Source organism: Polypterus senegalus, chromosome 14 (genome assembly GCF_016835505.1).
Source record: "Polypterus senegalus isolate Bchr_013 chromosome 14, ASM1683550v1, whole genome shotgun sequence".
NCBI classification, from domain to species: domain Eukaryota; kingdom Metazoa; phylum Chordata; class Cladistia; order Polypteriformes; family Polypteridae; genus Polypterus; species Polypterus senegalus.
The window spans coordinates 110834826-110849322 of NC_053167.1; the positions used below are offsets into that span (position 1 = coordinate 110834826).

At 38.3% G+C, this 14497-nt stretch overlaps 2 protein-coding genes across 7 annotated transcripts in view; one reads left to right on the forward strand and one right to left on the reverse strand.

Annotated features, from left to right (window-relative positions):
- The window catches only part of LOC120514882 (fibronectin type III domain-containing protein 7-like), a 61752-nt gene extending 51643 nt beyond the window's left edge, over positions 1 to 10109 (reverse strand). For 3 of the 6 annotated variants that reach the window (XM_039735513.1, XM_039735514.1, XM_039735512.1), the window contains exon 1: positions 9729 to 10109. Coding sequence is in view for 2 of the 6 variants with exons in the window: in XM_039735509.1 (XP_039591443.1) it covers positions 4291 to 4381 (91 nt within the window). In the remaining 4 variants the exon portion in view is untranslated. Of the gene's footprint in view, positions 1 to 4290; positions 4425 to 9728 lie in introns of those variants that run through there. The other 3 variants (XM_039735509.1, XM_039735515.1, XM_039735510.1) reach the window with 3 other exon arrangements.
- Positions 10110 to 10187: 78 nt separating this feature from the next.
- Positions 10188 to 14497, forward strand: part of stxbp3 (syntaxin binding protein 3) — a 64579-nt gene continuing 60269 nt past the window's right edge. The window contains exon 1 of the mRNA XM_039735516.1: positions 10188 to 10286. Coding sequence (XP_039591450.1) covers positions 10241 to 10286 — 46 coding nt within the window. The 5' untranslated portion in view covers positions 10188 to 10240. The remainder of the gene's footprint in view (positions 10287 to 14497) is intronic.

A 14497-nucleotide genomic window follows, 5' to 3' on the forward strand; every position in this document is an offset into this window, starting at 1 on the left:
CATGCCAAAGGTCACAGTTAGATGAGGCAAAGGGGACAATATCATGTGCAATAACAACAGTGTTACCCATAGCCTCCCCAATTGGACACCCTCACATCCTTGGCTGTGCCTTTTCATCCTGTACAAGAATACCACAAACAGGAATGGTAACAAGACACAGCCTTGATAGAGCCCGACACCTACAATGAACAAATTCAGCTTAATGGTAAGTATTGCAAGGTAGCAGCGCTACCACTGTACCACTGTCCTGCTTACTCTTGTTTCACTTGGAGGTGAAACTTGGATGCATTTCTACCCAGTTGTGAGATATCTTTGTCTAGTTTTATACGTAATTGTTTTGTAGTTCAGGACCAGCAGAGGACTGGAAAGAACCCTACAGTCTATCACAGGGCCAACTAACTCACCCACAGTGAGCCACTTTGGAATTTCCAGTTAACTTAGCACATTTAGGAGGAAAATTCACATACTGTAGACACAGGGAAAAATGCCAACTCCACAAGGACAGTGATGGATGCAAGATTCCAACCAAACGCTGGATCCATAAGATAGATAGATAGATAGATAGATAGATAGATAGATAGATAGATAGATAGATAGATAGATAGATAGATAGATAGATAGATAGATAGATAGATAGATAGATAGATAGATAGATAGATAGATACTTTATTATCCCCCAAGGACAAATTAAAATTATACAGAAGCCCCCCCACCAAGAAAATAAAAACAAGCAACACATAATATCATCAACATTTAGGAAGGTTCTCTGTAAGATAGTGTAGATTAACATTGTCCTCCAAAGGGCACTGAACAATGTTATTGCGAATGGCAGCATGAAGGTGAACTCATAGAAGGTGGCATGATAACAAACTGATGTGTCAACAGCATAGAGAAAGACAAGGTGTTTGCTGACCCCACAAAGAAATGAGTGCACACTCCCTACAAGCAGATGTGCCTTTTATGCCTATATTATATATGAGTAATGTAAGCGTTCTAATGCCCTTATGATGACCCAACTAAAGGGGATACGAAAAGGAACAGTGTGTAAAGTTGGTACACTTATAACTATCATTTTTTCTCTTAGTGCTGAAGTCACTGATTTAGAAGACAGACCACTTCTCTCCGTCCTCTGTAGGAATTACTCATAGAAGAAACTTTGGTGTGGGGCATAGTGAGTGTCAGCACTGTACTCCAACATTTTCTTTTCATTAAAGTTAAAAAAAAGTCCAACTAAATAGAGGGGCCAAGCTGGATCCCTCCTTTTTTTGTCATTGTGAGCTTCTTTTTCAAACAAGACGCAGGTTAGCATTGGTGCATGGACCAAATGTAGATGCAATAGCCATGGTCCAAACAAACTTTATATGACTTTCTATGAGATGATATCAACAATAGCCAGTGCATACCTCAGGTTGGTATTTAAAAGTCTATTCTTGCCAGTGGCTATAGGGAATAGGGATATAAGCTGGGACAGTGTCTTGGTGAACAACAGAAAGTTGTAACATTTTTTAGTGTAGTCTGTTAGTGGGAAATGGCTGGAAGACATACTACCTGGAAGAAATTTGAAAACCGTGACAACACAAATGCATCACTAAGTGCATTATAAAGCTAACATGGACATATTTAAAACTAACATGATAAAAGTGGAAAAAACAAGTTTTGCAAATCCATCGCTGGTTAATTAAACATTAAATCTCTAGTATTAAAACTTTTGGATCTCTTTTTATACACTAAGCGGAAGGTAACCTATGGGGATTCACCTTTAGCACCAGTCAGTGTGGATTATTTAATGGGACAGATCCAAACTATAAAAATGCAATGTCATATCACTACTGATTCACTGTGAAGCACTTGAAAGTGTTTGCACTGCAGATGTAAGGACACTGAAAATTAATGGTTAATTTTCCAGGCAAAAAACTTAGGGGATGTGTTTACCATCACACTCAAAATAAAAAGACTGAGCAAGCTTACAAATATTTGTCTAAAATTTGAAGTGGTGAATGTCATAAGGCCTGCTATGACATAAAGTTTGACAGATAAAATTCATACTTTTAAAAGTTGCAGTTTTGTTGTACTAGGAGTATAAACCTGGACAAATCTAATAACAGGCCTCAAATGGTCATTTGCTGAAGAGAATTTGGCAAAGCTTAATTCAAATAAATTTTCAATTGAATTCTTTCAAGTGGACAGATTCTAAGTACCATACAAATTAAAAATATTTGAAAAATGTAAGTAAAACCGGGCAGCATGGTGGCGCAGGGGTAGTGCTGCTGCCTCGCAGTAAGAAGGCCTGGATTTGCTTCCTGGGTCCTCTCTGCGTGGAGTTTGCATGTTCTCCCTGTGTCTGTGTGGGTTTCCTCCCACAGTCCAAAACATTCAGGTTAGGTGCATTGGTGATCCTAAATTGTCCTTGGTGTGTGGGAGTGTGTGTCCTGCGGTGGCCTGGCACCCTGCCCAGGGTTTGTTCTTGCCTTGTGCCCTATGCTGGCTGAAATTGGCTCCAGCAGACCCCCATGACCCTGTGTTAGGATGTTGCGGGTTGAACAATGACTGACTGACTGTAAGTAAAACCTCAAGCAATACAGATACCTGCATACCTATATAGATATTATGTCTTTAAAGTTCCTGTAGTCTTTCAGTCTCTTACTCAGACTAATGTATCTGGCTTACCTTGAAGTCACTCAACTTTCTCCATACTTTGATTACTTTTTCTAAATTACTAAAATGAAGATCAGTGTTCATTCAAAAAAGTAAATGTGCTAAAAACATCCATTAAATTTAGCAGACTGTTAATATATGGAATATCATTGAGTTGGAAGCAGTGGATATTCTTGCATGTGATCAGACAGCTTCTTCTGTTGCTCACATATTACTAAACATTTCAATACACATTTTTGTTCACACTATTATTTGAAATTTTTTCAAATAAATACAAAGTCACAGTGTCATAGAAAACACATGTAGAAAACACAAATGTAATTTGTACACCTTTTAATTTTATAAATTTTTTCCAATACCCAGATATTTAAGATTACTTTTTAACAGAAATCAAAAGATCATAAACATGAAGCTCCTGTGAAATGCTGTTGCTAAAATTCATAAGATTCTTGAATTTCAGGACTGCAATAGGATGTGCCAAATGTGATCACCGTGAGTGATCTGTCTGTGTGTTGGGTGCAGTGGCATTGTTGCTGTGAGGCAGTGAGGTTTAAGTCCCAGGTGCTATGGGGTTTGCATGTTCTCCCCATATCCATATGGTTTACTCCAGGTAATCTTACAGTGGAAAAGAGGATTCAGTATTGAAAATTCAGATGTATGGATAAACCAGATTGGATTGCCTGTCATTACTTACAAGGAATGATAGACAGAGTTAAATATTTTCAGCATACATAAAAGGATATTTGCTCTTTACAGCTCTTGGACTTCAATTCAGTTCCCTAGTCAGAACATCATCACCTGTATGTGAGTTATGCATGAATGTTCAAATGAGTTACTTTTGGAAACTAGTTTTTTTCACACCCTAAAGACATTCTGTCACGTTAACTGACATGTCTAAATTTGTGAGGATGCCTGTGTAGACATGTACTGTGACAGACCTTGGTGTCCCATTTAGTTTTGTTTGTGGCATTGCTCTGTCTTCAGTACTAGAAACATTGAATGCAGCAAATACAACAAACCACAGGATTTTTTTTTACTTACAATGGTAATCATCAAGTTCAGTCATGAACTACTGCAACCGCACCCTTAACTAATGGAAAGCTCATAACTGTAAAATAAAAACCGGACTAATTAGCTTTCCCGTTTCCAAATCTGAGGTCATAGTCCTCTTCCAGAAGAGAGATGATTTCTCCCTGCAGGTTAAGGCAAAAAGGTAAGGCACTTTACCCAAGTGAAACAACAGAAAAACTTTGGATTTTCACTCTTGAGCAAGAGAATTAGGATTTTAGCCAGAAGTACAAACAGTTTTTCTAATCTGTGGTGGAAACATGGCAATGAGGAAGCTTTCAATTTACTACTCAATACATTCTATTATCCTCAACTACAGTCACAACCTTAGAGTAGGTACTACAACTATGTGACTGCGGTTTGAAAAAGCAGAAATGTTCTGTCCATCAATGGGAAAAAGTACGACAATGCAGTTTGCAGTAGTGTTGTCTGATGTACAGAACAAAATGAAATTCTTAATTGGATGTCTGACCAGCATCTAACATGTAAGCATTCTCCAGCGCCAGAGAATCGAAAACATACATCAGCTTGCCTAATATACTAATTTTTCCTGTTCCCATAGCATACCTGCATACCTCAGAGTAGAACTATGGCATCTTTGAATTAAGAGGGGCCATTTCAGGTGGGCTAGGCATTTTGTGAGGATGATTCTGACCATCTTCCAATGGGACAGTACTGGACTCAGCCTACTAGCAGAAGACCTAGAGGAAGCCCCAGGAGAAGCAGGGATAGCATGTGAGCACATTAAGATTATTACAAGGAATAGAGGAATAATGTCTATTTAGCAAGTAAGAATTTCGCTACACTCAGCAAACTGTTAACTTAAACTTTAAAAATGTGGATGAAAAGTGACAGGAAATGAAACATTTGAAGTGCCAGACCAACAGTTCTATCCTCTGTTAAGGTTCGTTGATATTACCTGTTTTCTGATATTTTATAATTAAAGGAAAGTGTTCAGTCAGCTATAACTGAGACTCTTCAGAGTGAATGGTAATGGGAATATACTTTTCACAACTTCTTAATAGCAGCAATCATAACAGTGGTCTGCACTTTAGTTCACATTAAAAAAATGTGTACTTTATAGAATTAGGTGTGCTGAATAAATTTGTGAAATTTGCACAACTTATCAGTTTAAGAAAAAAACACAATTTTGAAAATAACAAAGTTAATCTTTAAAAAATAAGTTATGCTTAACTTATGGCATAAGTATTTTTCATATTCAGATTCACAATATTATTTGAAGTATATTTTGAGCTGACAAATGGCACTCTTCAATACCCTTAACACTAATTGAGTTGGAAACAAGCCAAAATTAAGTATTGCTACATGTTTTTCCTACTCCATCAAAGTAGGCGGAAATTTATATTTAGAAGGTTAGAAGGATGCCTTTTTATTGTACAGAACAGAGAAAGTTGTTGAGAAAATGTTTTTGCAGAAATATACAAGGACGATTTGCTCCATCCATTTTCTTGACCAGGTAACAGAAAAGAAAACTGTAAAATAATAATAATAATAAAGTCTTCCTTTATTGGAAAAAAGTTTTCTTGGGAATGCAAAAGTAGAAAATTAGAAGGAACCTGATGAGGAGCTTCTCTGTTCTGTTCCTGCTTAGCACCAGGTTAAATATTTTTATTTAGTCGTGTTTACACATGAATACATGAAATTTGCTTTCTCAGTTTCAGTCAATAACAGAAATGAAATAAAGCTAACAGAGACATAGAAGATCAAAAGTATTTACATGATTTGATTTGAAAACAGATTATTTGCTAACTACTTCTTTCAGTTTAATAGTGTATTTAGCTAAAATGGTTACATTAAACTTATACAGTTCTGAATTTTTGTTCTTTTTACTATTTTCACCAATATTCCTTATGGAAATGACATATGGCTCCTGGGAAGAAAAAAATTTCTGGAGTGATTTGCATGGGTTTTATATCGACAATCCTCCCTGATTTACTGAAGCTGAGTTCTGTGTGTAATGGCCATTTGCCATCAGTTGAGATGACTTCTAGCTTTTTTCACAAGTACTCCCTAACATACACTCTACAAATATTCTGTCAGCCCCAATAACTTTAGCCGCATGTTTGGTCTCCTGGAGTTTTTTTTTTTAAGTTCTGGTTTGTCAGACTACTAAATTAGGCAATAAAGCTTAAAGTGATGACAGACTGGATAAAAAATTTTATACGGTCAGAGTCAATAGTGGAGAAATAAGTGCGGATTGCATTTAGAGCATTTTTTTTGTATTTGAATGAACTGTCTATAAAAATCCATTTCCTATATTCTCATATGGATTTTCCCCTACAAGAATATGGGAGCAGTCTCTGATAAACATGGGGAGAAATTCCAGCAGGATATCACTAAGATGGTGAGCCTTTACGGTGGAAAGTGGAGTGAGTCTGTCTGCTGGTCACTGCACTATGAAATATCTTTAGGGGATTGTAAGTAATAGTTATATTTAAAACAATTACAGCATATACATCATTTTTCATTTGTTTAAGTCTAAATAATTCATTTTAAATATACTAATTTTTTCTCTAAAAGTTTTTTACGTTTTTATTTTAAAATTTCATCTCTCAAAAACTGAACTTGACAGAGTAATTCTGTTGCCACACTTGGAATCAGCATCCTCAACTCTAATTAGACCACCTAAAATTGTTGACTTGAGCGATTTCTTTTTTTTGGATTACCTAGTGTAATCAAGTGGCCTACAGTGGTGTGAAAAACTATTTGCCCCCTTCCTGATTTCTTATTCTTTTGCATGTTTGTCTGAGTTCAATTTCCGTAGCCACCCCCAGGCCTGATTACTGCCACACCTGTTTCAATCAAGAAATCACTTAAATAGGAGCTGCCTGACGCAGAGAAGTAGACCAAAAGCACCACAAAAGCTAGACATCATGCCAAGATCCAAAGAAATTCAGGAACAAATGAGAACAGAAGTAATTGAGATCTATCAGTCTGGTAAAGTTTATAAAGCCATTTCTAAAGCTTTGGGACTCCAGCGAACCACAGTGAGAGCCATTATCCACAAATGGCAAAAACATGGAACAGTGGTGAACCTTCCCAGGAGTGGTCGGCCGACCAAAATTACCCCAAGAGCGCAGAGACACACACAGGAGACCCCAGAAAAACGTCTAAAGAACTGCAGGCCTCACTTGCCTCAATTAAGGTCAGTGTTCACGACTCCCCCATAAGAAAGAGACTGAGCAAAAATGGCTGCATGGCAGATTTCCAAGACGCAAACCACTGTTAAGCAAAAAGAACATTACGGCTCGTCTCAATTTTGCTAAGAAACATCTCAATGATTGCCAAGACTTTTGGGAAAATACCTTGTGGACTGATGAGACAAAAGTTGAACTTTTTGGAAGGCAAATGTCCCGTTACATCTGGTGTAAAAGGAACACAGCATTTCAGAAAAGAACATCATACCAACAGTAAAATATGGTGGTGGTAGTGTGATGGTCTGGGGTTGTTTTGCTGCTTCAGGACCTGGAAGGCTTGCTGTGATAGATGGAACCATGAATTCTACTGTCTACCAAAAATCCTGAAGGAGAATGTCCGGCCATCTGTTCGTCAACTCAAGCTGAAGCGATTTTGGGTGCTGCAACAGGACAATGATCCAAAACACACCAGCAAATCTACCTCTGAATGGCTGAAGAAAAACAAAATGAAGACTTTGGAGTGGCCTAGTCAAAGTCCTGACCTGAATCCAATTGAGATGCTATGGCATGACCTTAAAAAGGCGGTTCATGCTAGAAAACCCTCAAATAAAGCTGAATTACAACAATTCTGCAAAGCTGAGTGGGCCAAAATTCCTCCAGAGCGCTGTAAAAGACTCATTGCAAGTTATCGCAAACGCTTGATTGCAGTTATTGCTGCTAAGGGTGGCCCAACCAGTTATTAGGTTCAGGGGCAATTACTTTTCACACAGGGCCATGTAGGTTTGGATTTTTTTTTCTCCCTACATAATAAAAACCATCATTTAAAAACTGCATTTTGTGTTTAGTTGTGTTATATTTGACTAATGGTTAAATGTGTTTGATGATCAGAAACATTTTGTGTGACAAACATGCAAAAGAATAAGAAATCAGGAAGGGGGCAAATAGTTTTTCACACCACTGTATGAATTAGATTAGATTATTTTATTCATAAAAGCACATTTAAAACAACAGAGGTTGTGCAACAGTGCTGTACAAAAAAGCATTAAAATAAACACAATACAAACAATCATGCAAAAGCAAATTAATAAAATAATCAATTATAAAATCCACCACAATCCCATCATACACAGTGAAAGACAGAAGAAAACAAGTAGGTCTTAAGCTGACTTTTAAAAACCTTGATAGACGATGAAGACCTGATGTGCAGAGGCAAATCATTCCAAAGCCTAGGAGCAACAACTGAAAAAGCTCTGTCTCCGCTTGACTTCAGCTGAGATCTTGGCACTACAAGGAGCAGTCGTCCAGGTGACCTCAGTGCTCTTGGTGGCACATAGGGGTGAAGGAGGTCACCGATATATTTTTGAGCAATACCATGCAAGGCTTTAAAAACAAACAAGATTTTAAAATCAATGCGACACCCGACCGGTAGCCAGTGGAGAGAGGCTAAAATGGGGGAGATGGGATCCCTTTTTCTTGACCCAATCAAAAATCTAGCTGCAGCGTTCTGTACCAGCTGAAGGCGTGACAGAGCAGATTTTGATAGACCCACATATAAGGAATTACAATAATCAAGGCAAGATGTAATAAAGGCATTAATGACTGTTTCTAAGTCCTTCTGTGATAGAAAGGATTTTAGTTTAGAAATTTGCCTCAGTTGGTAAAAAGTGGACTTTACTACCGTGAAGATGTGTTTTTCAAAAGTTAGTGATGACTCAAAGATGATACCTAGGTTTCTGACACCATTTTGAATCATTGATGCCAAAGGTCCTAAGTGCATGCTGATTTCAACTACAGCTGTGGTAGGACCAAAAATAAAGAATTTTCATTTAATTGCATGAAATTTTGTGCCATCCAATATTTAATATCCTCAAAGCATTTCAACAGCTTTTTACTGATGAAGTGATGTCAGAACTTACTTTGAGGTACAGCTGCGTATCATCAGCTTAGCAATGATACACAACATCATGTTTGTAAAAGATGGCCACCAAGGGGAGCAGATAAAGGGAAAATAGAAGGGGAGCCAGGATAGAACTTTGAGGGACGCCTTGTGTTAGAGGAGCTGGCTGAGAGAAATTCCCATCTATGTTAACAGACATATATCTGCCTTTCAGGTAGAACTCGAACCATTTCAGTGCACAGCCTTGAGTGCCTACTTCATCCTCAAGCCGTTTTAACAGAACTCCATGGTCCACTGTGTCAAATGCTGCACTGAGATCCGGCAAGACCAAGACTGCAGAAGAGCCAGAGTCCAAAGTTAATAGAATATCATTTGTTACCTTCACCAGAGCCGGTTCAGTACTATGAAGTTTTTTAAAACTTGACTGAAACACATCACATACGTTGTTATCCTCCAGATATGAAATTAACTGCAAAGAAACCACTTTCTCCATAATTTTGGACAGAAATGGGAGCTTAGAAACAGGCCTATAGTTTGAAAGAGCTGTAGGATCAAGTATGGGCTTCTTCAGCAAAGGCTTAAACAATTGCATGTTTAAAGTTGTCTGTCATTATACAGGATTTTAGACAGTTGTTAATAATAGCCAACACAATTGGACTAAACACTCTAAAAGTGTCTTTAAATTGGCGCGCAGGTAAGATATCTAGCGGATAATTGGAAGGTTTTATATGCAGGATTATATCAGCTAGCTGAGAATAGGTTGAAAGGAAGTAAAATGGCTGTGCACTATTAACTATTTATTAGCCCTAATAATTACCAGCGAGTCTGCCCAGCAGTCTTGTGAAAAATGTAGTAACATGGAAATGAAACAATAAAAAGCAAACATATTTTCAGAGACTTTCAAATGCAAAAACAGTTAAAACACAAAAGTATAATGAATAAAGAAGTACCAGACACTGTTCTTAATTATGGATTTACATGTTGTTCCCCTTTGTGTTTTCGGTTAGGAGTCTCGCCGAGGAAGACGAATGATCTTCTTCTTTTGAAAACAATTAAAAGTGTATGGTTGTTCTTTAAGAAAATTCATTTTCCCAGACTATGCTCGCGGCTGAATGCAAACTGGGCACACCCACGTATGTTAAGTGCTGTAGATCATTGCTCAATTTGTTTAAAAAAACACAAATCCACAAAATGTCTACTTTTTTTCTTTAGCAGGTTCTCTGTCTCGCTTCTTACTCATGAAATAATCTAACATTTCCAAACTATTGCTGCTTCCAAATCTAGCAGCGAAGTTCCCACTGACCAAAGTCTCGCACAGAATGATGGGAGGAAGGACACAGACGTGCGTCGTTTACGCAAGCTGCCACTTGTTGACATTCGTCGGCTGACGTCACGGGACTTTTCGTTTTTTCCATCCCACTAACCGCCCCCCTTTTCGCTCAGGCAGGCAGTGCAAAGCAAGATGGCATCTGGGACAGAAGCCAATTTAAAGAAATTAGTCTGGAAAAGTAAGTTACTTGTTTTTTTGATAATGCTTTGGAAAAGAAACACAATGCGGTTGGTTAAAATTGTTGAAGGTTGTACTTTGTAACTGTCCCCTTCTCCTTGAGTTAGTACAAGCAACAGGCGGGCGGAGGTTTGGTTCCGATACAGTAACCCCTGGCGTTCGCCACCTCGCTGAAGAGTTGTTGCCTGGAAGTTGAATTAATTATTTATTTATTTAGAGACTTGTTTCAGTGTTTATTGATTGCTGGAACCGGTGCCGTTCTCCTGTTTTTCTTTCGTCTTGGAAGAAAGCATACTCCCCCAACTAACAGCACTTTAAAGCGCCTTGTCCGCGTGTTTGTATACTGATGAGGAGGTTTCGGCGCAGAATTAGCAAAAAATAAAAATACCCGTTTTAGGTTTTCAAATTTATTGGAATGTGGGGATTTTGTATAAGCTGTTTACACTAAGTGTATATTTATTGAAATATAATTTATTACCAAAACTAATCAGCACGTTTCCTGTGCTACAGAAGTCGCTTTAGCATCTGGAGATGACCATCTGCGAAAGGTTTTCCGATTTTGTGACCAACGTGTGACTTTTGATAGGATTGGTTTGCTTTTTCTAGTTCATTGCAGTTCAGTTAACTGATTTTTTTTGTTGTTGTTGTTGTATTGTAGCTTTTGGCGTGACGGTGCCCTTTATACGTTTTGTAGACGTGCCAGATTGTTAACCACTGAAAACGCAGCATTTTGCAGTTTAATTCGCTGTCTGCACGATCATAAAACAATAAAATATGAAAGTTGAACACGTTTGTGAGGAGGTGGTGGCAGGACCGCGAGAATATAAAATTAGAGCGATAGTAAAGCCTGTAGGCAATACACGAGAGAAGAATAAAACGCATTATTTTAATTTCCAAAGTACAGTATGTGATTCGTATAAATCTTATAATCTATTATGATGAATTATAAAGTTGTCCTTAAAGCGGTTGTATGAATTGAGTCATTGAATAGAAACGGCAGCTTTCAAACAATATGTACAGCACTTTTTTTATCTCTGCTTACTTCAATGATGTCTTGGTAGCAAAAAAAGCTAAAGTGCATTTTCACTTAGATTAGACCTTTATTGTTACGTACACTCGGAGGGCATAGTGAAATTGTTATGCCAAGTGTACAGGCAATAAGATGATGTTTAAATAAGTTAGGCCATGACGTAATGTATTTTAACCATAACAAAACTGAAGGTAGTACAGATGCAACATAATAGTGGAATTAGACATAAACTGACAGGTGGGTACAGTACAGTACAGGTAAGAACTGGTCACCAAAGTTAAGTGACCATATGGCCTGGGGAAAAGAAGCTGTCCCTAAGAGTGGGTGAAGCATATGGGGAGTCCCTAGTAACATTTATTAGAAGGTAGAAGTGAAAACTGAATATACTGAATGGCTGGCATCAGAGATTATGGAATCAACCCTCCTCAGACATTGGAGTAGATGGTATAAAGCTGTTGAAGGTCAGCCCCTTTGATTGATAGAAGCTGTGCAGAGCACCCTTTTGGGGGAGTCTGCAGTCCTGGCAAGTCAGGTTACCAAACTGTACTGTGATGCAGGCTGTCCTAATACGTTCAAAAGTGCAGTTATATAAGTTCACCAGAATTTTAGTTACCGTGCATTTAGTTACTGCACACTTACAGTAACATTTTAGCCTCATCAGGGGGAAAAAGTCTTTCCTGAGTCTTTTTGAGGCTGCAGGTGTTGCTTACAAATCACAAAAACAGTCCGTAATCAGGACACCCAGGAACCTGAAACTGCAAACTGTTTGCATGGGGGAGCCGTTGATGTGTGGAACGTGATTGCCTTTGTTCTTGCTGAAGTTGACAGAGACCATCTTTTTTTTTTTTTTGTTGTTGACGACATTCAGAGAGGTTGTTGTCATGACACTTTTCAAAATCCATCCATCCATTTTCCAACCCGCTGAATCCGAACACAGGGTCACGGGGGTCTGCCGGAGCCAATCCCAGCCAACATAGGGCACAAGGCAGGAACCAATCCTGGGCAGGGTGCCAACCCACCCCGCAGGACACACACAAACACACCCACAAACCAAGCACACACTAGGGCCAATTTAGAATCGCCAATCCACCTAACCTGCATGTCTTTGGACTGTGGGAGGAAACTGGAGCGCCCAGAGGAAACCCACGCAGACACTTTTCAAAATAATTTTATAAAAATTATTTGTTTCTGATCATAGTGATGTAAGTGCTGCAAACTTCTATACATGGGAAAGTGAAACGTAGCAAATACATATTGATAAGTAAAGCAAAAGTAATAAATATTAGCGTTAAATATAACCATACCAAATTAAATATCAGATGCAGGTTAGGTGCATTGGCAATTCTAAATTGTCCCTAGTGTGTGCTTGGTGTATGTGTGTCTCTGTGAGTGCCCTGCGGTGGGTGGGCACCCTGCCAGTGGTTTGTTTCCTGCCTTGTGCCCTGTGTTGGCTGGGATTGGCTCCAGCAGACCCCCGTGACCCTGTGTTTGGATTTAGCGGGTTGGAAAATGGATGGATGGATATAACCTAAATATCACAATATGTTTAAAGCTTTAAAATTTCATTCTTATTTTTTAACAAATGTGATAATGTACAGTATGCAGGAGGTGTTGTGGGATTGAGCTAACTGTTTTGAAAGACATGCAAGTTTTGTGGAATGGTGATGCTAAATCTCCATCTGATGTATGTGTATGTTCATCCTGTGATGGACCATTGTGTCCTGTTCAGCGATTGTTTCTGCCACTTGCCCGATCAGCTTACCTGCATCCCTGCTCTGGATAAGCGGGCTTAGAAATTGGGTAGATTGATGGAAAGTTGAATCACTTTTAAGTATTTATTTACTTTATCAAAGAGACATTTTTGTTTATTAAATATTTTGTCACAAAGTGTATGTTTCTTGTGACTTGAGTTTTGCTCAGGCTGCATGTGGAACATAAGATGCAGACACACGCATGCATAAGCACCACTTTGTGGTCATTTATTTAGCTGCTTGAGGATCTGTTTTTCTGACAGAAGTAGCTGTTTGACATGTGCAAGTGCACAATACTGAATGCAAAATATACAAGTTTAAGTGACCTCTCTCAAGCTAAATTTAAAACCATAAACTACTCTGTAATTTATTTGGTATAGAATGTTTCTCTGTTTAATGGATAGTGTGAGAGTTGCTGAGATAGGTTGGATTTAATTATTTGTGTTTTTCAGTATCAAGACTTTTGCTATAATATGGTCAGTGAGGTGACACTGAATTGGTAGTGCAAACTGATTGATTGTGCAGGCTTGATCAGATGATTATATATAAATTAACAGTTTAATACCTTGGAGATTCTGTGGTATATGGGGCAAATTTTAAAATTTAGCATCACATTTTCTCTAAAACAATAGCAAGATTCATAAGCCAAAATTGCAGTGCTCAGAGGAAGTGACAGATAAATAACCTGCACAGGAAAAAAGGAGCGGTTATGTTTTTGGAACACTTTGACAAGTATTTGGATTGTAACCATATATCTGTTTTGAATGAGGCAGATCATTGGTCTGTGCTGGAGTAAATATAAACTGAAACTAAATGCCAAAATCCCTCTGTTTGAGGTGAAGTACTTCCATTTCTAAAAGCAATTTTATATGGGCAAAATGGAGTATAAAGTTTTTTTTAAATTGTTTAAGAAAAATATAATTAAAAAACAGTGAAAACTCACTAATGTGCTTGTCTTGCGGTCGTGTATGTATGTTATCATCCAGTTGATACCTGGAACTGCCAAACTCTATTTCATTTCTAAAGCAACAGGGGCGTGGTAGTGCTCAAACATAAAGAATGCTGGCAGTCACCTTCAGTTCCCCCTCTGGTGGTCTTTCCAAGTGTCAACTGGGTGATAACGTGCATACTGGATTGCAAGATCATCCCCCACCCTACCCAGAAGGGGGTGGGTTAGGATTGATTTCACCCTACAGCATTTTTAGTTGACCAATTAGAAACGCACGTTTCTTTTGGGGCTCTTGCAGTCAGTCCATCGTTAACCACTGAGGTCACGCGGTGCATGGCTCGCTTGCATAATGTGGGTAAGGGGGAAAAATAAGTATGTGAGTGGCATCAGAATGCAGAGGTGCTTTTCTCTATGGCTGTATTCATATTTCAAGTAAAAGTGACTTGATTCTGATTTTTGACTCATGCTCTTTTTTTTGAATG